The sequence below is a fragment of the Lingula anatina genome, chromosome 6 (assembly GCF_051362555.1).
Source record: "Lingula anatina isolate TDL-2025a chromosome 6, LinAna3.0, whole genome shotgun sequence".
NCBI lineage: Eukaryota > Metazoa > Brachiopoda > Lingulata > Lingulida > Lingulidae > Lingula > Lingula anatina.
Window position 1 is genome coordinate 9,860,250 of NC_141772.1, and position 23,438 is coordinate 9,883,687.

At 37.6% G+C, this 23,438-nt stretch overlaps 3 protein-coding genes across 7 annotated transcripts; all 3 read right to left on the bottom strand.

Annotated features, from left to right (window-relative positions):
* Nucleotides 1-108: 108 nt before the first annotated feature.
* LOC106172618 (ornithine decarboxylase-like) lies at nt 109-8,424 on the bottom strand. Of its 2 annotated transcripts, none has more exons than XM_087014508.1 (6): nt 7,866-8,424; nt 3,836-3,971; nt 3,056-3,528; nt 1,993-2,293; nt 1,547-1,651; nt 109-1,207 (listed from the first exon to the last, which is right to left on the bottom strand). In XM_087014508.1, exons 2-6 carry the CDS (start codon nt 3,938-3,940, stop codon nt 977-979), a joined length of 1,215 nt encoding a protein of 404 aa, XP_086870634.1. In that variant the 5' UTR covers nt 3,941-3,971; nt 7,866-8,424; the 3' UTR covers nt 109-976. The 2 variants fall into 2 exon arrangements, with proteins under 2 accessions (XP_086870634.1, XP_086870635.1); XM_087014509.1 differs by lacking the exon at nt 7,866-8,424 and adding an exon at nt 5,043-6,166.
* Nucleotides 8,425-9,982: 1,558 nt separating this feature from the next.
* LOC147761104 (antizyme inhibitor 2-like) lies at nt 9,983-10,997 on the bottom strand. The gene is made up of 3 exons (XM_087016369.1): nt 10,856-10,997; nt 10,199-10,527; nt 9,983-10,094 (listed from the first exon to the last, which is right to left on the bottom strand). Exons 1-2 carry the CDS (start codon nt 10,933-10,935, stop codon nt 10,287-10,289), a joined length of 321 nt encoding a protein of 106 aa, XP_086872495.1. The 5' UTR covers nt 10,936-10,997; the 3' UTR covers nt 9,983-10,094; nt 10,199-10,286.
* Nucleotides 10,998-11,010: 13 nt separating this feature from the next.
* LOC106172635 (ornithine decarboxylase-like) lies at nt 11,011-23,052 on the bottom strand. 4 transcript variants are annotated; one of them, XR_015335319.1, is made up of 6 exons: nt 22,829-23,052; nt 20,538-20,685; nt 19,643-20,115; nt 19,017-19,292; nt 18,757-18,866; nt 15,243-15,263 (listed from the first exon to the last, which is right to left on the bottom strand). XR_015335319.1 is itself a non-coding variant. In XM_087016368.1 (4 exons), exons 1-4 carry the CDS (start codon nt 19,069-19,071, stop codon nt 11,011-11,013), a joined length of 618 nt encoding a protein of 205 aa, XP_086872494.1. In that variant the 5' UTR covers nt 19,072-19,221. The 4 variants fall into 4 exon arrangements, 1 of the variants encoding a protein (XP_086872494.1); XR_015335317.1 differs by lacking the exon at nt 22,829-23,052 and adding an exon at nt 20,997-21,121; XR_015335318.1 differs by lacking the exon at nt 22,829-23,052 and adding an exon at nt 20,997-21,121 and having other exon boundaries at nt 20,534-20,685.
* Nucleotides 23,053-23,438: the final 386 nt, after the last annotated feature.

The following is a 23,438-nucleotide window of genomic DNA, read 5'->3' on the forward strand; positions in this document are numbered from 1 at the left end:
TTTATCAGGAGAGAAAGAAGTCATTTAAATAAATAATAAAATTAAAAACGAGTTATTTGTTTCATGTGCCATCTATGAATCTAGCAAAGATCAATAATCAATATCAACAGAAAATTCTCTAAAAAACTGTACTTGTGGTTAACTTTCGCCAAACCTGTGTATAAAGCAAGTGCTAAACACCTTTTTTAGGTCCTAGGTCCCAAGAACCCATTATACTCCGAAACTACCTTATCAGGACACGTGTTACGGGTAATTACGACTGGAAGTCCGAAGGGCAATGGCTCCCCTGGCAGTTTTGGTCAACCGCACAAAGGTCGTCTGCTGCGAAAACGCGTCACTCGATTTGAGAATTAAGCCGGCTAGTTAGACGAAGCATGCGCTGTGAGATGGAATAAATAACTGACGCAGGGGTGGCTGGGATAGTGTAATTTCTTTGAAAGCAATGAACCAATTTCGACAGTTTTGGTTCGGTTTTTAGATTGACTAGGAGACACATTGCATGAGTCCAGTAATAAGTAGTGATAGCACATTCAGCTAATGTATGTAAAACATGTCAGAATTTTTTTAACACTTTCTTCAGCTGTTTTCAATAATCCAATCACTACGGACAAATGAATTTTTTTACCTCAGGAATTGGTTTCTGTCGCTACTCTTAAAAGTGACACATAAAAGCCATTAAAGTTTAACATAGCACGAAGAGGTACAACTACGTTGGCATGTACTTAAGACTGATACGTTAAATAGTTGATGTACATTACCGCTGTTGCATTTAATTAAACCACTGAAACAAATTGCAAGGTCTCTGCAAAATAAGGGGGCGTAGGCCGAGTCTGGATTTACTGAAGCACGTTAAGAAGATTTACTTATACACTGATCAATTCCGCAAAATGTCCTAATCTGAAGCGTATTTATAACTAGGCTACATAGAACGGTATAATGATATAGATTTCACAACTCAAATGTACCCCCAAATGCCTTAAAAACCGACTTGAGAGGTTGTTGAATCAGACGCCATCCAGATAATATTTGAAGGGGGCGTCCCGCAAAACGAGGTGGCAAGGACTGTCGTGTATGCCCCCATGTTGGGCACGTACAACCAGTCTCCGATGTCCAATTCGGGCAGTTGGATGTTCTGTGCAAGGCGATCGTCGGGGTTGAGTGTTGAACCCCAGACGTTGCTCTTATGGAACGGCACCAAGGGTTTGTCCTGCAAAATCAAACCTTAACAATAACATATCATTATTATTATTTCTTTTTTTCTTAATTTTTATTTTGAATTCATTTAGTTCAGGGTAGATTTGGAATTCATTACAGGTTAATTTTTTATCACATAGGTTCAAGTAGTGGAGGGTTTCTAAAAACTATATGAACTTAAATGGTAAATGGTAAGGATCTGGATAGAGAAAAAAGCTAAGGTGATCGCGAGGGAAAGGTTTTGGTCACAGATATTTTTATTCATTTGGTGAAAAATGCCGCAAAGTTGCCTGCTGAAAACATAAATAGTGCCAACATTTTCCCAATCTTTTTGTCTGATCTACGTAGGTACCTCAAGCAGGTGGAAGTCTGGAACTTTCTTATCATATGTCACTGTCTTACTGAATGCGCCATGAACCCCATCGTTAAGGTAGTAATCGTATACATCATTTGAGACCTGAAAGGAAATAGACATGTATGGCCGCATCCAGAACAGATGATCCGCGATCTAACTGAGTTGGCCTGAAGGCGGGGTGACCATCAGGGGATAAGGCGGCTTGTTTATACGTGGGGTCAGCCGTATTTAGTCTTATTTAGTTAGTCAGCGGATAATTTGTTCTGAATGCGACCAATGGTAAACAAAAAAATCCAAACATGTATAATAAAGACGCACCTAATATAAGGTTACATTAATGTGTAGTGACATGTAAAAAGTGAAAATATTGTTTTAAAAAGAAGAAAACGCAAGATTAATTTATTGTTCCCGGATAATGTTAGAGTACATTTAAAGGGTCTTACCCGTTTACCAATCACTCTTAGTACATAAGTGAAAGCCGACTGCACGTAGTACGTCCCGGGTTCCGCAATGACAACAACATTTTCTTCAGTTGGAAAATATTCATCCAGAGTTTTATTGATTCTTTTTGCCCCATCGGCGAATGTCGGGTTGCCTTCGGTTGAATAACCGGGGAATCCACCACCGATGTCCAGGAAGTTGAAGTTGAAGCCGATGGTTTTAGCTAAATCGAAGACACGACGACAAAAGATTATGGTGTCCAAGTGGGAAACGACATCGAAACCGGAGCGACCTATTTGAAAACTAAATAAAGGTTAAAGTTACAATTTGAGTATTCCTCATTTGTCTATGTTTGCTTATGCAATACGAGTCTGCAATGAGAGCGAAATGAGACATGACCGATATAAATCCATTTGAAAAACAGAAAGAATAAAAAATTGCTAAAAAAATTGCTATCCAAGTGCTTTCCCTGTTTATGCTTTATCAGTTTGTGTGCAGACGACAAACGGACTTTTTGTTTGGTGCCAAAACTAGACTTCCATTATCATCCAAAATGGAGCTTCGTTTTGACATCAAACACACGTACATTTTGTCATTGAGTTAGTGCCAAAACGAAGCAATCGTATGCCACGGTTCTATGTCTATCGGTTTACACGGACGTTAGCGTTGTACATTCCAAATGAACAGATAACGCGGAAGTATACCAGAGTGTTTTAAACCAATCAAATTACAGACTTTTCGTTGACTGAACAGTAATTCTGATTGTATTTAGTTACTGCATTTATCATGAACATCTAAAGCCTTTATTTCATTAAGCACGCCTAGCCTCAGTAGGAATAAAACGCACATTTCCTAGCTTACGCCATATAGCATTATTGGATAAATATTCAACTAAAATATTAACGCAGAAAATAACGTGAATCAAATAAAATCAATCATATTAACGTTTCTGGCTGTATATATATATATATATATATATATATATATTCTCCAGAATATAGAATAGTGCCAATGGTACAGCGATTAAAGATAACCAAAGAACTGGTTCAGAAGCTGCAGGGTTACCTGACACCAACCACATTGAGATCCATTTTTTTGGCCTTCACTAGGAGGTCTTCGCATCGATCGGCCAGGCACCCGTACTTTTCATCAATTACGTCACCAGAGCCCCTTTCAAATGGTAAAATCCTTAAAACAAGGCTAGTCGTAGGGTTTATACTCTTAATCTTGACTAATTCATGCTCATTGTCAAACACCATCAAATTAATTCCAAATTCAGATGCTGATTTGATATCGTCTGGATCTTTGACTGGGTGGCCATATATAATCCTATCAGTTTCTACCCCAAGCTTCAAAATCTGTTCAATGTCTGAAATGTTGCAGCAGTCAAATCCCGCCCCGAGTGCCGCAATGGTCTTCACGACTGGTTCAGTGTTGTTACATTTCACGGCGTAGAAGGGTTTGACACGTGGCATCAGTTCCACCCAGCGCTTGTGTTTGTTAACGATGTCATCCAAGTTGGCAATATAGTAAGGGCGCTGCAATCAAATTGTTGTTATTGAATTGGTTAAACCTCTGTTTATGAAAACGATACATCTTACTAGCACCTAAAGAACAGGCCTTGTAATCGGTAACAATAATAATAATAGTAATAGTGGAGCATTAGAATGAATATAGGCCTACGCTTAATGTTTTTGCATAAACACCATCTTTATGATATTTAAAATATCAATACTTAATAATATCATTTGATTGTTATACTTTATCATGAATGACAGACACTTTTGAGGGTATTTACTATTGCTTTTAGACCGACTATGGCTGTTTTCAAAGTACCATTCCTACCCTGTTAGCCCCTTCACTTATTTTGTCTTTGATAAGTTGCTGTATTGCCTTGCTGTTACAGTTTCCATGAAGATTTTCCGTGCAATGGGTCTGAATTGTTGTCATTTTTCTTTCTTTCCAAGAATGTTCAGAGAAACTGAAATTAATGGTATATTTAGAACAAAGACCTATAAGTCATAGAAAATGCCGAAACCATTTGAATAATTTGTAATTTTTTTGACGTTTGGTTATTTTGTATCATATTTTTATTCTACCTCTGTTGTTTGGCAACGAATCGCTTGTTAGACAATACGTGAAATGATAAGACGTCTAAAGTCCACAATGGCAATAGCATATTTAGTAAAAATGTTTGTAGTGACATGTAACAGAGATTTAGCTACTAAGTTCAATTTCTTCTACTGCGGTCGGATAAACAATGTAATTAGCCCTGCATTCTAGGGTGCGAATATCTCTAGATTGTGTATAAAATATGAGTTAAAGTATAAGTGTCAGTGCTCTTTCGGTACAAACAGGCCTTTTGCAGGTGGCTGTCACGTGACTAGATACCGCGTGACATCGCCATTCTGGAGAGCAAGCTCCTCTGTAAACAAAACAAGTCAATAAGGCGGCATATAGCCACAAAATGCCTATTGGTTTTAAACACCCTGCTTTCATTAAGGGGCACAAGTCAGTCTAAAACCAGGAGAGTGGCACCGTGGCATTTTCTCTGGGTGAAAGTGATATTTTTCTCCACCTCGAACATCGAGGAATTTAACTCTCGGATGACGACCCCAGAATCTTAGCCTACTGCAGTGTGGGACATACATTTGTTGTCGCAAGGGAAAGTGAAACAGACCAAAACTCACAATTTGGCCCTTACAGGACACTGTGTTATGTGTAACTGATCACAAAAGCATAGCCAGTAACATGAATTTTCGATACATTGTGCTGGGTACATCTCATTAGGATAAGATATTGACGTAAAAGTTAGGCCTACCAGTAATTTATTTCAGATAGCCTCCCGGAAGATCCCACCACCTGACCCTCCAAGTGAACGCAAAATCATTGACAGCATAAACTCAAAGTATGGCTTTTTTATCATAAAAGGTGATTTCAAGAAAGCATCTAAACTGATTTGATGAACCACCTTCATGATATGTAAGCCTATACCTTCAGTTTTGATGATACTTATGTAGCTCGCTTTATGTGAAATTGCCATTTAACTTACCCTGGGCATTGTCACTTGTAATACTGTCAGTCTTGGAAGAGGTTTGTTAATCAATCAAAAGAGCGGGGGTAAGCATCTATCTACCACAGGCCGGCTGAATGATGACGTCAGTTTTATGGGAAGATTCCCACAGTATGGCAAAGTGCATAGAATTAATTAGCTACAGAAATGACAGCGAATATCTTGTAAAGAGTCAGACTGTGACCCTGATGTGTAGTGAATACGTCTAGCTCATTAAACGGTTTAACGTGCATATACCGGCATCGCCAGCATGGTAATGTGGCGCAAATGTTTGACAAAAGGTAGCTACCATTTAAAGTGTATAATTATTTAAAAGTAACACCCTACTTGTCATGGTATAATAGGAACGTTTGTAGGGCTTATGTTTACAAGGTGTGATGCAAATTATTTTAGTGATATGAGCAGTTATTTTGAATGTCAAATGCGATAGGTACTGGTATACAGTCTTGTGTTTTCTTTGGTATACCCAACTGCGTAAATGATTCTGTTTAAATATGTAAGCAGTACAGGACAGCTTGTTTACCTCTGTATTTGTTGAATCTTCTTGTTACAATTCTTATTTTTGCAATTACATGTACTTCGTGCGGGAAGCATTTCAATAAAAAAATTATAAAGGGGATTCACAATTTCGGTGAAAATATTCAAGTTCTGTTGCGTTACATACACCGTTATCTTGGTGAACAGTAGCAATTGAAATGTATAACATATATTATGTCTTTCGCATTATTACGCGATTTCCAATTGTGTTTGTTGTGATACCGATAAGGGTGCGCCGCAGCATTGCTTCTCCAAAATACCCTAGCTGTACATGTGCAACGGCATAAGACGCCTCCATACAGGTACATGCCTTAACCAATAAACACATTAAAAAATCAAAAAGCAATTCAATATAGCCCACACGATATCGTTAGACAGTATGAACAACTGTTTGTGTTGCAATTACAGATTTGTGAAATAGCAGGAAGTGGAAAGAGGCTTCTTAGTCCACAAAACGATGTCTCTTGAAACAGTATCACAAAGAAAGACAGAGACACTTGTAAATGAAAATTAAGCGCCCATCACACTACTTTTAGTGTAGCTAAGTACTCAAAGAACATAATTACCTGTTCAATCCCGTCCTTGTAAAATATTGATCACCATAGCATTATCTTGCTCGTAAGAGTAACAATTTAATTTATATAGTGAATATATGTAATTTGATAATTTCTTAATTGATATTTTGTTCACTTCTTGTTACATAAGCATACAGTATTTTTATAAGTAGCATAACCAAACAATGTAACACGTAGCATTAAATTCTGAATGAATAATGATCAATTATAATTCCAACAGTCGTCAGTGCTGTAATTTGTGCAGAACATCAGCTACTAAACTTATAAGATACTTGGACGGCACATTGCTAGTAGTCTAGTTGCTGCTTTTATTCCTGTCTTCAACCAATACTATATATATGAACTCCTTGTGAGGCAAGGCAGATAATGACAAAATGCACTCTGATATCGCAGGGGTGCAGCCTGTTGTAAAATTGAAGAAGAGGCGGTTCAGCATTTATGCAACAGGCTAGAAGCGACCCCTGTGGTCCGAGAGAAAAGATAAACCGTTTTGAAATGTGATGATATATAATGGGATGATGGCAACTTTGGTGAAAGGTTGAATACTCTAACGACCGCGAATGCCACTTGCGCAATTGCGTTTTTGGTGAAACGGGTTGTACAAGCTCCCTTTGAATAACACATAAAGCGACTTTAACACAAAAACTCACTTTTAGATCCTCAAACAGTCTAAATAAACAAGATCCATGTCATAATATGAATGTTACAGATCATCTAGCCGTATTTCACAGTTAGGGACTAATTTTTAGAAATCTAATCCTGGACTTACAATTTAGTCTAGCTTTCGAGGCTGCGTCTCCCTCTCGGAGCCTTCAGCTGCTGTACTAATCCTGATCAATTCCTACCCCTATAGTTGGCGAATCTATAATATCCTACGTGGCGATATCCAGGCATTTGATGCGATGTCCGTCATAAAGAATATGCCAGTGGTGAACAGTTGGGTTATTTTACCCCCCACTGCAATTATTTGAGTTAAGTTCTTTTTATGCACAACATCAAAACTATAATATGTATATAGTCTGTCACATCAATAAGAAGTAAAAATACTATATGATGGTGGCGTTTGCAGGTCACAAGGTAAAACATGACATGTCGAAAATAAACTACATACGATGTTTATCTATGGAACAAGTAATAGTATGATGTCCCATGACTACCCCAAAGAAGCTGTAAATGGGTTGGAATGATCTAATATTTCATAAAGAATTAAAATATGCCCCAGATGAAAAGTTGGAGACACACGTACATGTAGGCCTTTATTAGTTTCATCGCAGTTATTTGTTGCAAAAACCAACAGCTTGGAATTCGATTTTGAGGTTAATTTTTCTTGCACTACAGCAAAATTGCTAGGCCTATGATGGTACATGTAGTAGGACATGAGTTAACGCATGGCATGTGATATGAAATATGGCACAAAGTGTCACATGGACTGGTGCGCCTTTACAGGTTCAGTCATACGAAACGTTCACTCAACGTCAGGGTTAAAGGAGAAATAAAGGCCGCACGTACACTGAACATCTGTTAAAAATAATATATAAAACTAATAACACCAGATTAACTGTTACATTTACACTCTCACACTGTATGAATCGCATGTCTACATAATAATCGTATTATACAAATGACACCATATTAGACTCTGAACAATGAATCACAACAAACACAATGAATATCAAGCACCAAAACCCACATTTTATCAGAAACCCCTCTTCCACTTTTACTAAGGATCCACTGGTAGTGCCCGTCTCTGAATCGGGAGGATGTGGGTTCTATCCCGCCCGGTGACGTCCCAGTCCTTCATAGCCAGTGCCTGCTGTCTCCCCGCTCCAGGGGCGGATCCAGGATTATTTGAAGGAGGAGGTAAGGGGGGTCCGCGGATGTGTAGCCGTCCTCAACCGAACCCCTTATCTCCCAGAATTTTGGTGTTTTAGACGACGAACGGTGCCATTTGATACGCTTTAGAACCAGAATATGTTTTAATACGATGGCATTAGGATGCTCCTGATTGTGGCGGGCTGACCCCGCTCATGCACGCCATCTATCGGGGAAGACTGGGAATAGTGAATTTTTTCACCAAACGTGCGCTTTCAATGAAAAGTGGGTCTGTGTATTTAAGAATTTGGGCAACGAAAAGATTTGCTTATGTTAATTGTTTCTGCGTAAAAGATCGTGTTTAGCAATAACTATTCATATCATTTCGTCTTCCCTTTCCATTTATAATTTACAAAATTCTGGGCGACTCCCGTTTACGCCACACCGTAAAACATAATATGTTAAATATAGCATTTTTTTCAAAATTCGATATATGCGTGAAAATTATAAATAAAATAACTTTAATATGTTTTCTTTTCTATTGTAAAGTTACCATTAGCTGCACTTTCAGGAAGGTGTGACCTTGAAATACTTGATAACGAGGCTTTCAGAGCGTTAAGGCACTATAAAAAAAATCAACTTGCATGATGTTTTTTTAATTGTGCGTGCTATTTGTAATATATGCAGCCTTTGTGAGAAACTGACAGTGGCAAATCTGTTCTGGGTGCGATGGAAATTACTGGTATATATAAGTAATATCAGAACTCGATCAAAAATAAGATGGAGCAGAAAGGAAGCTTCATAAATGTCAATGACTACACAGTTGACAATGACTTTAGAATCCCATCTAAGATTATGTATTACTTAATTGATTAAGTTAAAAATAAATTTTCTGAGTGAAATCTGTTTTATACAGGCAGCAACCTTTAAAAGCCCTCTCCATTCAAGCCCATAACGGTTCAGTACGTGTACATTGAACCAAAGTTTAATTTTTATGTAGAATTAAGATCCAATCCAGGTATGGTTTTGAAACGTGTATTTAAAATTGAAACAAGCTTACATATATGATCAGTCATGCACTTAATGAAATGTTTATAAATAATTGTTCCAAGTAATACATGCTGTTGATTTACTATAACTTTACTAAATATTACCTATATAAAAGACTGTCCTAAATATTAACGATGTATTCAATATTTCTTTCATTTTGCCAATTTTCATTGATTTTTGCCACCATTATCTGTTTATCTGCCCGCACGCGGAGTTGAGCTCAGTTTTTCGTTGATCTTGTTCTAGTAATTGATATCTCCTCTATGCAAATATATGCATACAAACACATAAACTGTTGCCCTAAATTCCACGTCCTGCTTTAATTTCATCAGACACCAGGCAGAATAATTCCGGTCGAGCAATTCCGTTAAAGGAGGTTGCAAGCACAGTAGTGTATGCCCCCATGTTAGGCACGTACAACTAGTCTCCGATGTCCAGCTCGGGCAATAGGATGTTCTGTACCAGGAGATCAGTAGGGCTGAGTGTTGGACCCCACAATGTGCTTTGATAGACCGGCATTTTGTCTTTTTCCTACAATATTACACAAATGTTTTTTTTAAACCTAAACACTATATACCAGCAAAGACGAAATATACAAAACGTTGCAATCTGCAAGGACTTCTGCAAACTGAAAAGACAGCATGCAGAAATGGATATATAGAAGTATAAATTATGGAAACATGGTAGGAGACAAAAAGGAGAGTGGGTCTTATACAGAGTTATTGGATTATTACACGTCACTATCACGTCAAAGCAACCGCGGATATTCTTGAATGAGGGAGGTCCATAAAAACACGCCTTGTAGTGAAGTTTTTAGTGGGCTTTTTTTTCCAAAAAATATTTACCCAATCAATTATATTTCTAGTAAGCATACTAAAACTATAAAGGTTGAGGCGTTACGTTGACGCTCATCTTGCGGTGTAGATCCTGTTTACTCGATACATACCTTGAAAACGTAAAACTCTGCATTAAGCCTTTCGACATATGATGGCATTGTGAAAAGGAATGCCCCATGCATTCCATCATTGAGATAGTACACGTATGACTGTTCAGGGTCCTTAAAGTGGCAGGAAAAAAGAAACCAACATGAAAATAGGTTGAAATATATATATGACAGAAAGACTGATACACTTATGTCAAAATTAAAAAAATAGCATGTACCTTGTCTGAGGGCGCCGAGCGTTGAACTCGTTTACCGATAACTCTAAGTGCCAAGGTGAAGGCCGACTGAACGTAGTATGTTCCAGGTTCAGCAATGACAACAACATTTTCTTCCTTGGGGGAAATATTCGTCCAGAGCCGTGTTTATGTCTTTGGCAACATCAGCAAATGTTGGTTTGCCTTTGACTGCATAACCGGGGAACCCTCCACCAATGTCCAGTAAGCTGAAGTTGTAGCCAATGGCTTTGGCTTCATCAAAGATTTCACGGCACAAGCGTATGGTGTTTTGGTAGGCCATGGAATCGAAACAGAATCCACCAATATGAAAACTAAGCGAAACATTACTTTTGTGTAACACTCTGAAATGTCACACTATAACAAACAAAATATTTTTGAATATCACAGCATTGTAATTACTTTAGTAAGTTTTATATTAAATATTGCACATAACAACTAATCGCGGCTGAATTTCAATTAAATTTAAAAATCAAAAAAGCAAAGGGAAACATTAAACAAAAACTGAAAAAAGGTCGAGGTCTGATAACAATTTACGAAAAACAACATCAATTTAGATATGTGTTTTAACCTACGTTAAACTGCAGAAGTACAAGAGGTGTAATTTAAAACTATTCGAGTTTAGTAAAGATTGTGGAATACCTGACCCCTACGACCACCAGTGTCATTTCTTTTGCTTTCTCAAGAAGTTCTTTGCATTGGTCGACGGCGCAACCATACATTTCGCCGTATTCATAAACACCCTTGTTTACTTGTGGGCAAATCCGCAACACAAGCCTGGCGTCAGGAAAGAGACTCTATATCTTGATTAATTCATACTCGTTGTCAAAGGTCATAAGGTCGACTCCTTGTTCTGAGGCACGTTTGATGTCTTGGGGATCTTTGCAGGGATGGGCATATATAATCCGATCTGTTCCCACCCCCTGGTTTAGAACCTGTTGGAATTCAGCGCTGCTAGCGCAGTCAAACCCCGCCCCAAGTGCCGCAATGGTCTTCACGACAGGCTCAGTGTTGTTACATTTCACGGCGTAGAAGGGTTTGACACGAGGCATCAGTTTCACCCAGTGCTTGTGCTTGTTAACGATGTCATCCAAGTTGACAATATAGAAGGGACGCTGCAATAAATTTTATAGAGCCTCAAAATGACCACAAGTATAACGTAATGTTCCACGTTTTTTGCTTAAACCTACATTGCTCGTTTACATTTGCTTCCATGTCCATTATCAAGTTGGTGCAAGTATTTTATCACTACGCCTATGGATCTGCTTAAATAGTTATGCAATTGCCATAAAAAAGAATGTCACGAATTGAACGTTGTTGACAAACGGGTGTTAATTATTCTTACGTTGATATTTCCTATTTCGCCCTTTATGACACAGAATTACGTAAATAGAAAATCAGAAAGTTTGCAACGTATGTTTAGAATCCCTTAAAGAATAATAGGTCTACTTCGTTTTTAGCACTAACCAGTGTTTAAGTCGAACCAGTGGATAAATTCTCCTAACACCCATTAACTGAACAACGGTTGAAATTGTGTTTTATAAACAGAGTTTAAACAGCCGATTAGTTTATCCATTTAAACACTGGACAGTTAACTAACCGGCTGTATAAACACTGTTTATGAAACACAATTTTAACCAACTTTCAGTTAACGGGTGTTAGGAGATTTTATCCACTGGTTAGACTAATACACTGGTTAGTGCTAAACGTCCTTTATGAAATTGGGCCCCGGTGTTTTACTTTACCCGTGTGCCATGTAATGTCGACCGTCAATCAAAGTTTTTTAATCATTTCAATCCTCATACTGGCAAGGGTAAACTAGAGGATCAGAGAGGCGATACCGCCTCCGAATATTGTACCACCAGCTGGAGCAAGCGCATTCGTATAGACCCCCACATACACAAAATAAGGGACACAGCCACCAGTTTTGTGCTTGACAAGCTGTAAAAATGCAATCAACAAGAATTTTTAAACTATTGCAAAAAATATATATGGTACAATCAAATTTAAGTTCTTCATAAGGTAGGTCAAGGGTCAATTTCAAGGTCACAATAAATTGCCAGTATATGACTTCCTATTCAAGTTCAAGAGTAACTATGGACCTATCTCTGTCAAGTTTGAAGTTAAAAGAGAAAGAAATTAGCAGAGTTCAGTTCATGATAAAAAGTAGGTCAAAGGTCAATTTCAAGGTCACACTTAGATTGCCAGTATAGGACTTCCTATTCAACTTCAATAGTAACTATGGACCTATCTCAGCCAGTTTTGGAGATAAAAGGGAAGCAAAATTTGCAAAATTCAGTTCATGGTGAAAAGTAGGTCAAAGGTCAATTTCAAGGTCACATTTAGATTGCCAGTATATGACTTTCTATTCAAGTTCAATAGTAACTATGGACCTATCTCTGCCAGTTTTGGAGATAAAAGGGAAGCAAAATTTGCAAAGTTCAGTTCATGGTGAAAAGTAGGTCAAAGGTCAATTTCAAGGTCACATATAGATTGCCAGTATATGACTTCCTATTCAAGTTCAATAGTAACTATGGACCTATCTCAGCCAGTTTTGGAGATAAAAGGGAAGCAAAATTTGCAAAATTCAGTTCATGGTGAAAAGTAGGTCAAAGGTCAATTTCAAGGTCACATTTAGATTGCCAGTATATGACTTCCTATTCAAGTTCAATAGTAACTATGGACCTATCTCTGCCAGTTTTGGAGATAAAAGGGAAGCAAAATTTGCAAAGTTCAGTTTATGGTGAAAAGTAGGTCAAAGGTCAATTTTGAGGTCACATTTAGATTGCCAGTATATGACTTCCTATTCAAGTTCAATAGTAACTACGGACCTATCTCAGCCAGTTTTGGAGATAAAAGGAAAGCAAAATTTGCAAAATTCAGTTCATGGTGTAAAGTAGGTCAAAGGTCAATTTTAAGGTCACATTTAGATTGCCAGTATATGACTTCCTTTTCAAGTTCAATAGTAACTATGGACCTATCTCTGCCAGTTTTGGAGATAAAAGGGAAGAAAAGTTTGCAAAGTTCAGTTCATGGTGAAAAGTAGGTCAAAGGTCAATTTCAAGGTCACATTTAGATTGCCAGTATAGGACTTCCTATTCAACTTCGATAGTAACTATGGACCTATCTCTGCCAGTTTTGGAGATAAAAGGGAACCAAAATTTGCAAAGTTCAGTTCATGGTGAAAAGTAGGTCAAAGGTCAATTTTAAGGTCACATTTAGATTGCCAGTATATGACTTCCTATTCAACTTCAATAGTAACTATGGACCTATCTCAGCCAGTTTTGGAGATAAAAGGAAAGCAAAATTTGCAAAATTCAGTTCATGGTGTAAAGTAGGTCAAAGGTCAATTTTAAGGTCACATTTAGATTGCCAGTATATGACTTCCTATTCAACTTCAATAGTAACTATGGACCTATCTCTGCCAGTTTTGGAGATAAAAGGGAAGAAAAATTTGCAAAGTTCAGTTCATGGTGAAAAGTAGGTCAAAGGTCAATTTCAAGGTCATAGTAAGATTGCCAGTATATGACTTCCTATTCAACTTCAATAGTAACTATGGACCTATCTCTGCCAGTTTTGGAGATATAAGGGACTAAATGTTATAATTTTGGAGTTACCATAATGTGCCTTAAATTTCGTACAGAAAAAATTAATTAAAATAAAGAAAAGGTCATTTTGGTCAAAATTCTTGAAATAGGAGGTGCTCTGAAGTTTCAGAAGTTCAAATTTGATGAAATAATGTCATTTTTGAACACAAGTTGTCTGCTTTGCCAAGCCTTATGTTTTATTTTTCCAGAGTTCAAAATTTATTATCCATTACCGTACTGCACATTTTGCTTTTACCACCAATATGTGCTTTTTGATACAGCGTAACTCGAAAACCGTATGGAATACAAAAAAACCGAGACCACTTCCAGTGTTGGGCTTTACATGCTCTACAAAATGCAAAAAAGAATGGGTTTCTAGCATTAACGGTTCCCGAATTAGAGACAGTTTTCAGTTTCGGTATCTTATGGCCGCTACTCCCGTGAAAATGCACCGATTGACCCCAAATTCATGGAGATGAAAGATGACCTGAAGGGTAACACTTTCCAATAATATTATTGGTTAAGTCTGTGTGGTGTCTGAATAACAGGGCAAAAAAAATTTTTTTCGTAAAAAATTTCATTTTTTTGAAAATTTTGGCCCATTTGACCTTGAAGTAAAGGTCAAAGGTCAAATCCAAGGGTATATTTGAAATCTACACATATGACTTTTGGAAAGCCGTCTATAGAAATTTTTCCCATAACCCCTTCCGTAGGGTAGATAATTAGCATTTAATTTTGCCATTTTTAGACAAGGGTGCATTGCAATGAGTGCCACACCCAGACCCCAATACCGACAAAGCCCAAATTTTACGTGGAACGAGTTGAGATTATAGGTGACCTAAATCCATGAGATGGGTACGGGGGCCCTTACCGTCTAGGAGGAGAAGCGGTAACGGTAGCCATCCGGCGGAGCCAACGGAGCCGGCGGAGCCGGCGGAACGATCCGGACGGGACCGAAACCATGTGTACCGCCAGCGCTAACGCTGGTGGTACAATGAAAAGTTAAATCTATTAGAAAACGATTCACTTTTTCACCATCACTAAATGTATGAAAGCCACAACCAAAAAAATTGACAACAAAGACAGGACGCTTCAATAAATTCAATAGCGCCTCATAACGGTATTTTAGGTTACCATTAAAGATTTGGCAACGACTCCAATGTGACCAAGACAACACAAACTCCTAAAGTAACTTTTGAAGGAATAAACCTTGAAACCATTGGGATACATTTATCACAGTGATGCTTGCGTACTCAAACAAACCTTAGACCTCGACATTATGTCAATGCCATGCTAAATATCTCTTAATTCTCAAATGTCATAATTACCCTGTCTTTCTCTTCCATAATCTTTTCTTGGATAACTTTCAGTATTGCCTGGTTATTGTGACGCCCAGGATGTCGCTCAATATCTTGCGTAATTCGAGGGCGCGCTGTTGTCATTTTGTTGTGGTATCTTTTCTTCTAAATAAAATCAAAGACGCATTCTAAACATCTTGTAATATCTGATTCCACAACGAAGCAAAATAAAAAAATGACACGCTGAATACGACAGGTGCAACAATTATATATAATTTTGAGTAACCGTGTAGTTAAACAGAAGACAAGACAGTTCCTCTCAACTACTGGTACATGTTTTTGTATCAGTTGCCCTCTTATTTTAAATGAATTACACATTTCAGCTAAATCTGTTAGGACAGACCATAGAGTCATTTATCATCTTCACGTCTATATATATTCATATCTGCCTGTCACACCACCTCTGGTCGCTGATCTCATGTCACGCTTGACGATTTTATGTTCGTGTTGCGCGTTAATTTGCCATGCGGTGGAGTTGAAGAGAAACTCGTCGCGCTGGTGGCGCGCGGGTTGGCAGTGCTTGATGCCCCTTTGCTCAAGCATCAGGTATATGCGGCTCGTTACTTATAACTCGTGGCAGGCTAAATGTGCTGTACAAACATCTTTACATAACGTAGACTTAAAGGGATAACAACTGCTCATTTTGGCCAAAAAATGGATTTTCCTTGGGTAAAGGACAATTTTCTCATCCTTATTATTGGTTAATGAATCCATTCTGACATTCTAAGTTAGTCCCCGTTTTTTTCTAAAAAGTTTGGGTTGTTTGTAAAATTTCCTCAAGAGATCATTACAGAGTTAAGCCATCTGTGGAGGACAAGTGATGTGATGGCAATCACAAATTCAAAAAATTCTACTGGTCTGCGTGAAATTTTTCTGGCCTCTGAAGTACGCGCAAATAAATACAGAGTCTGAAAGATACTGTATTGTTATGCAGAGTTAAACTGCTAAATGACTCACCTGTTAGGCTACACTAACTTGGTAAAAACTATCTGCTACAACTTTCATCTAGAGAGATGAAGAACTTTTCTAATAAACGGCTGTCCTCAGAGGGGTTTATATTCACCTGCACTGTAATGAATATATATATCTGACGCTTTTTTAGATACGAGTCATGAAATTGACTGAATGTTGCCATACACTGCATTAATTCAAATTTATGTTTTACCTAGGTATGTAATGCGTCTAACTTGACCTAGGTTACGAAAAACTCGTTTACCGATAACTCTAAGTGCCAAGGTGAAGGCCGACTGCACGTAGTATGTTCCAGGTTCAGCAATGACGTCATTTTCTTCCTCGGGGAAATATTCGTCCAGAGCCATGTTAATGATTTTGGCAGCATCAGCAAATGTTGGGTTGTCTGGGAATGCATAACCAGGACCCCCCCCCCCCCACACACACACACCAATGTGTACTAAATTTGTAGGTAATGGATATGGCTTCATCAAAGATGTGGAGCCCAACGATATGGTGAAGGGGTAAGTGATGGAATCGAAACAGAAGAGATCGATATGAAAACTAAAGAAAATTCAGGATCACTTTATGAAATGAATACAAACAAGACATTGATTAATTCCACATATTAGTTATTATTCTTTTATAAACAAGGTTGCAGAAAGGATTTCAAAGAGGGAAAATAATAATATACAAATAACCTATATTCATTAGAACGATTTAGAAAAGAATCACGTTTTAAAGGTACACATGAACCGACGTCGGTGGCCATGGAGCGTGGATTCCCAGTAACATATATAAACCACTTCTCCTAGTTTCTTGTACAACTCAAATAAATTCAACATGCCAAGGAATAAACTGAATAAATCACTCAATCATCCAGAAAAGAGCTTTAGACTGCTCCTCTCTTTAAATTTGTGGTCAGAAATATAACCTACTTATCTGACCTACTTTTCTGCCCCATGAACAGCATGTATGAACAGCATAGAAAGCTAGCAGAAAAACCTGTTTAAATATAATTATTCGGGTAATATTAAACAATGTCCTTTGGTAATTCTCTTAGCTATACTATTTGAAACTATATGCTGGCATTTGGTTGGCTTTTGTGGCAAAAATGACTTCATATGGATACTTAACATGATTTGTAAAGATGTGCGCCTTAAACTAATGCAGCCTTAAAACCTTGAACAATATGTAATGAATGAAAACTTCATGAAAGATCATAAAAAATGAATTGTTTGAGCCCAACATAATTATTTGAGCAAAATTAAATATGGATTGGAAATCCAATTACCAACCCTACAAGGAATATTTCAAAACTGTCATTGTCAATTTTCCAGTCTGACCTTAAAAATGGGCCAAAGACCATGTTCAGTGTCAGAATCAACTTCTTTACTAATGAGTTTCTGTGAAACTTCAGTTTTACTTATGTCTATCTTTTATGGTTAAAGAGATATCATGCTTAATGCCTACAAGGCTTTCTATGTTACTTTGGTACTTTGTATGTGAAGTGTAGTAAACACGTAGCAGTGTTTAAGAACGTATATTCTTTACATGGGAAGATAAAAATACTACAGTCTGAAATAATAATAATATCTACTTCCATATGTAAGACGCGGTATTAGATTTTTTATTTTCCTGAAACAAACAAGCAAGGAAAATTTTCAAGTTTCCCCAAAACTTCATAACTTATGGAGAAAGTAACCAATCAGCCCGGAATTCAAAGTCAAGATGTATTCAAATCCATAAAATCATTCTTGTAAGTTTTCGTACAATTAATATCATGGGTTTTTGTTAATGGTGTTAATAATAATTAAAGTGCAATAAATAGGGTTTCTGTCGTTTCTGTCAATTTTGATACAATATTACATTATCCTGAACAGCATAACTACCATTAATTTTAATTATATACAGGGTATTCAAAAATGTGTTAGCACTCGGTTTCAATTCCATGGGTCTTCAAAGTAACATTTTGAAAATGCCAATGAATAAATGATACATTCACAAAAACTGCACTTTAAGGAAATCATCGATCAATTAAGCTGCTATTCAACCTTGGCCTGTATTTTGGTGCTATGGATAAGTTTGGTAATAATACGTTACACCCTTATCTATTTATTGCATTAACAATGAAAAGTGCACGACGACGACAAACGCCGTAGATGGCTGTTTGTGCAGTCATCTGAAATCACGTTGAAAATAACCAAGAATACCAAAACTAACATGGTGACAGACTTATATCAATAAAAGCATAGATTCTAAAACCTTAAAAACACGAAGGTAATGTGCGAATTTGTGACCTCTCATGAATTAACGACATCTAAAAAGCGAAATATGTTTAACCAAATCTTTTCCCACTTTAATACTTAAACATAACTAAGAACATAATTGTGTTATTTACAATTATCATTTATCTGAAATTGAAAAATAAAATGGATTCTTGTGGCTATGTCAAAGCATGGGCAAGATTATCCTTTTTCATTCAGACGTACTCTTTGGGTTCAAGGGTGATTCGTAAAAACATGCCCTTGGACATTTGTCAACTATTATTTACTATATATTTACCCAATGAAACCATACTTAAACCTAAAAAAGTGAAACCTCATATTAAAGCTTTTTATTAACTGTCTAAATACTAACTACATACCTTAATAACACGAAAACCTGGAATCGCTTTGTCAACCAGCACTGTGAAAAAGAATGACCCATGAATACCATCATTGAGGTAGTACAAGAACGACTGTTCGTGGTCCTGTTCTGGTTGCAGGAAAAATGAGAACTAAAATTATATTATATGTAATGAAGCAGCCACAGACACACAGACAAATTGATAGATGCATCATTTACACACACATATACATGTAAATTGTATAAAAACAAAGAATAAACAGATTTAAATACACGTACCATGTCCGAGGCTGCCGAGCGTAGTATGTTCCAGGTTCAGCAATGACAACAACATTTTCTTCCTTGGGGAAATATTCGTCCAGAGCAGTGTTTATGTCTTTGGCAACATCAGCAAATGTTGGTTTGCCTTTGACTGCATGACCGGGGAACCCTCCACCGATGTCCAGTAAGCTGAAGTTGTAGCCAATGTCTTTGGCTTCATCGAAGATCTCATGGCACAAGCGTATGGTGTTTTGGTAGGCCATGGAATCAAAACAGGTGTCACCGATATGGAAACTTAAGAAAAAGTTGAGTATTCTGTTAAATATTGTGAGGTACCAAAGCACAGCAAATGAAATACCGCATCAAGTATAGAAATTTACACAGTTGATTTTAGTCTCTTTGTTTATCAAAGTGGCAGCGCGGATAAATTTTCAAACTGAAGCAATTCTAAATAAGATAAAAGAGTAATAATTTATAAACAAAGTGTGCCTACCAACAATATTCACCAATATTTACAAAAAAGCGGATAAAGATGTTCAAATTAAATAAGAATTAAACACGTTCGTCTTCATCAAATATGTACCGGGTTAATTTTTTTAGTGTAAAGGTAGAAGCTATAAATAATAGAATGCTATAACAACTACCTGACACCCACGACCGTCAGTTTCATTTCTTTTGCCCTCACAATTAGTTCATTGCATTGGTCGAGGGCACAACCATACATCTTACCAAATGTATACCTAGTCTTGTCAACTCGTGGGTGAATCCGTAACACAAGTCTTGCGTCTGGATAGAGATTCTTTATCTTGACTAACTCATACTCGTTGCCAAAGGTCATAAGGTCGACTCCTTGTTCTGAGGCACGTTTGATGTCTTGGGGATCTTTGCAGGGATGGGCATATATAATCCGATCTGTTCCCACCCCATGGGTTAGAACCTGCTGGAATTCAGCGCTATTGGAGCAGTCAAACCCTGCCCCAAGTGCCGCAATGGTCTTCACGACTGGCTCAGTGTTGTTACATTTCACGGCGTAGAAGGGTTTGACACGAGGCATCAGTTCCACCCAGTGCTTGTGCTTGTTAACGATGTCATCCAAGTTGACAATATAGAAGGGACGCTGCAATATTTATAATATAATATGCATATTAATGTGTATGTTTGATTAATGCAGATGACACCAGCCCAAATTTAACCAAAAAGGAATGTGTTTCATATTCTTTGCTTTAATCCACATATACATTTACATGCTTTTCCATAACCAGGTCAATTAATCTGATGGAAAAGAGATACGATTGTCATTCAAATGAAAAAATCTAATGGTGCCTTCAAAAGCATGTTAGTAATTGAAGCCCGTCAATATGGGCAACTTATATAGGTGATTCTAGCATGAAACACTAAGTTTCGCCTTTGATCACACGCATGAAAAGGAAAATCAAAATATCTACAACGCATGTTTTAAAAGCCAGTACTTGTTTCAGTTCATATACCAGATGGTAAAATGGTTACCGTTTCAAAAGAAACCATTTATATTTTACCTACTGTTTGTATGAAAACTGCCCTTTCGACCCATTATCAACGAGCATTATTACATGACTGCCTCGTGAACGTGACTTCCAGGTGTAGCTGCACTCAGTCAAAAAAGGGAAGTCTCCTTTACTGATTGAATTTATTGAATTCAAACGTAAAACTGAAAAAAAAATTAAATAAAACAAAATAAATAACAGAACAAAAAATGTAGCGAAAAATACTGAAAACAAATTAAAATACAAAATTACCTAAAAATTGATAACAAATTTACATGAAGTACATACGAAAGTGTAAGAAAAAGGATAGACGGAAACGTTGCAAAGACCCAAAGCCGGAGAAGTTTACTTTACTTTAGCGTTGAAATAATATGACTAATCCCCGACCAAGTGTGCTAATATCGTTATAAAGGATAGATAGACACGTTGAAAGACCCAAAGCCAGAGAAATGTACGTTATCGTTGAAATAGTTACCTTTTCCTCCGACTGGGTGAGCTAAAATGGTGTCGTTAGAGTACCCGCACCGTTCTGTGTAAGAAAGTGACGTGAGCAAAAAGAAATAGGGAGGAGGCCTTATATACGCTGTGAAGTGAAAACTATTCAGTGCAGGGTGTGGTACAGGCATGTTACGGTGCGGTTAGGTAAGTGCGATGGCCTGTAACGTTATAATTAGTAGAGCGAGAGAGAGAGAGAAAGAGAAAACAGAGAAAGAACGGAAAATGTACTTCGCATAAGTAAACACAGAAACTCAAATAAAAATAAATAAATAAAAATATCGCGGGCAGTTACACCAGGCTTATTATACATGTAACGGCAATAGCACGGTTAGTCACTTTGAAACGATTCACCTTTTCACCATCACTGCCAAAAGAAGACAAACCATAGGATTGTCCAAGAGATTCAGTGGCTGAGGACCCATTCAGAATAGAGGACTAACTAGTCCGAGGGTCAAATATGGCCGACCCACTTGAATACTTCCCCGAGGAATATCTATTCAGTGTATAATAGTGGATTGGACTACAAGCTTTGTAGTGGGTCGCCATATTTGACCCTCGGACTAGTAAGTCCCCTATTCTGAATGGGGCCTAAAGCCTCGGTCACAACCGGACACACGAATTTCAGGATCGTATGTCCTCTGCGATTTTTGGGTGTTGCGGAGGCCGTGGAGGTCGTAGAGGTAGAGGAAAGTCTGCCTTGCGAGTCGCAAGGGCCACATGAGATGTCCTTTCAAGCAGGGACGCTAATTGAAAGAAGCGATGGTCGTGGAAATTGTACTCATTTCTTGAGTTTGTCTTGCATCCTGTATACGTGGCACACACTCACCACTTACGAAATGAATGCAACGCACGGCGAAAGTAGTGCCCTTTTGCGTCAGTTTTGCTTCACACTTGCCTCACACGTTTGTGGTTCAAGTACTGACGGCATACGTCAGTTTTGCTTCCTGTTCCCCTCTTCTTTCTTCTTCCTCCTCCCTTTTTTCTACTATGTAAGTTTCTTTCTTTAGCCTTTTGGAGGCATATTAAAAACTAAATTGAGCAAAATTTTGAAAATTTTGGAAATTGCTGTACACGTTACAAAAACGACGTTCATTGTAAAGACACGAGCGTGCGTCGTGAGCACGCCTTTTATACACCAGGCGTTGGGGTGACGCACGTGCGACGCATACCCGGTGTGCTCTCGACAGGCAACGAAATACAAGTTTCTCATTGGACATAATTCTGGACTTCACCAATCAGCGTTTTCGCCAAACTTTGGTGAAAAATTTTGAAATATGGATTCGTTTGGCTTATATAAACTAGGTCAAACTATTTTCGTCAGAGGTAACTTGACACGATGAAGATAGGCTATAGTGAAGAGGTTAGTGTCAAGTTCTCTGAAGCTCAGGGTGAGCGACTGTTGATCATGTCTGCGACCTCCAAAAGTTGCACGATGGACTGCTCTTCACACACGAAATCCCACGTTTTCCCCAATTTTTTTGGCCATAGACCAGACGTAGAAGCCCGTACGTTGGGTTGGGACCCAGATTTTAGTCATCAAAACGCTGCTGTTACTCATAATAACGTACATGTAAATTAGGTATTTTAAATTCAAATATTGAACATCAACATGCCGTAGTTTTAGTGTTTTTATACCCCAACATATATAGGCTAACTGAGAGGTAAATCTGTGTACGTTTGTATCTCTTTAAGTTATCACAGTTAATAAAATATCACACACACACACACACATCTTGTATACAAAAAAAAAAATAAACAAATTTGAAATATACTTTATTATTTTGCTTAGGTAAGTGTTAATTGACTTACCGGTTAGATTATACTTGTCTTGGTTAAATTGCGTCTGTTGATAATGAATATCTCTATCCAACAGATAATGCTAAGATTTGCAGAAATTTTCCATTAATGGCCGTCCTCAGGTACAGTGGTGCTTTACCTTTATGTTTACCCAAACTAAAACACACGACTACAATGTATAAAATGGAGGTGCCTTTTTGCTTTACTAAATAAAGTGCTCGCAGGTGACGCCGGGTGTCATGCCTGCTTTTTTGTCATGATAATGCATGCAATCCAACCTAAGTAGATAAAAACACGGATATACGACACCAACAATTCTCTCCTGATTACATTTGATTATACCAGTATTGCATCATGAGTTCTGGATGGTTGCTAGTATATTGTAGCACCATACTTGATTTCCAGTTTTTTTAACCGGAATTCAGGCATAAAAATTCTGATTGCAGTAGAAAGGTGTTGTTGCGGGAAAGGGTTTCTAAATCCATGTATATCAGGGTTTCTTTGACGGATTTGTGCACGCGTGGGAAGTACATGTATTTGATATTGTCAGTCAAAAGATTTGTTTTTAATTTTGTTAAAATCTTACTTTTTATATATACCAAACGGCTAATTCACGTTTCGG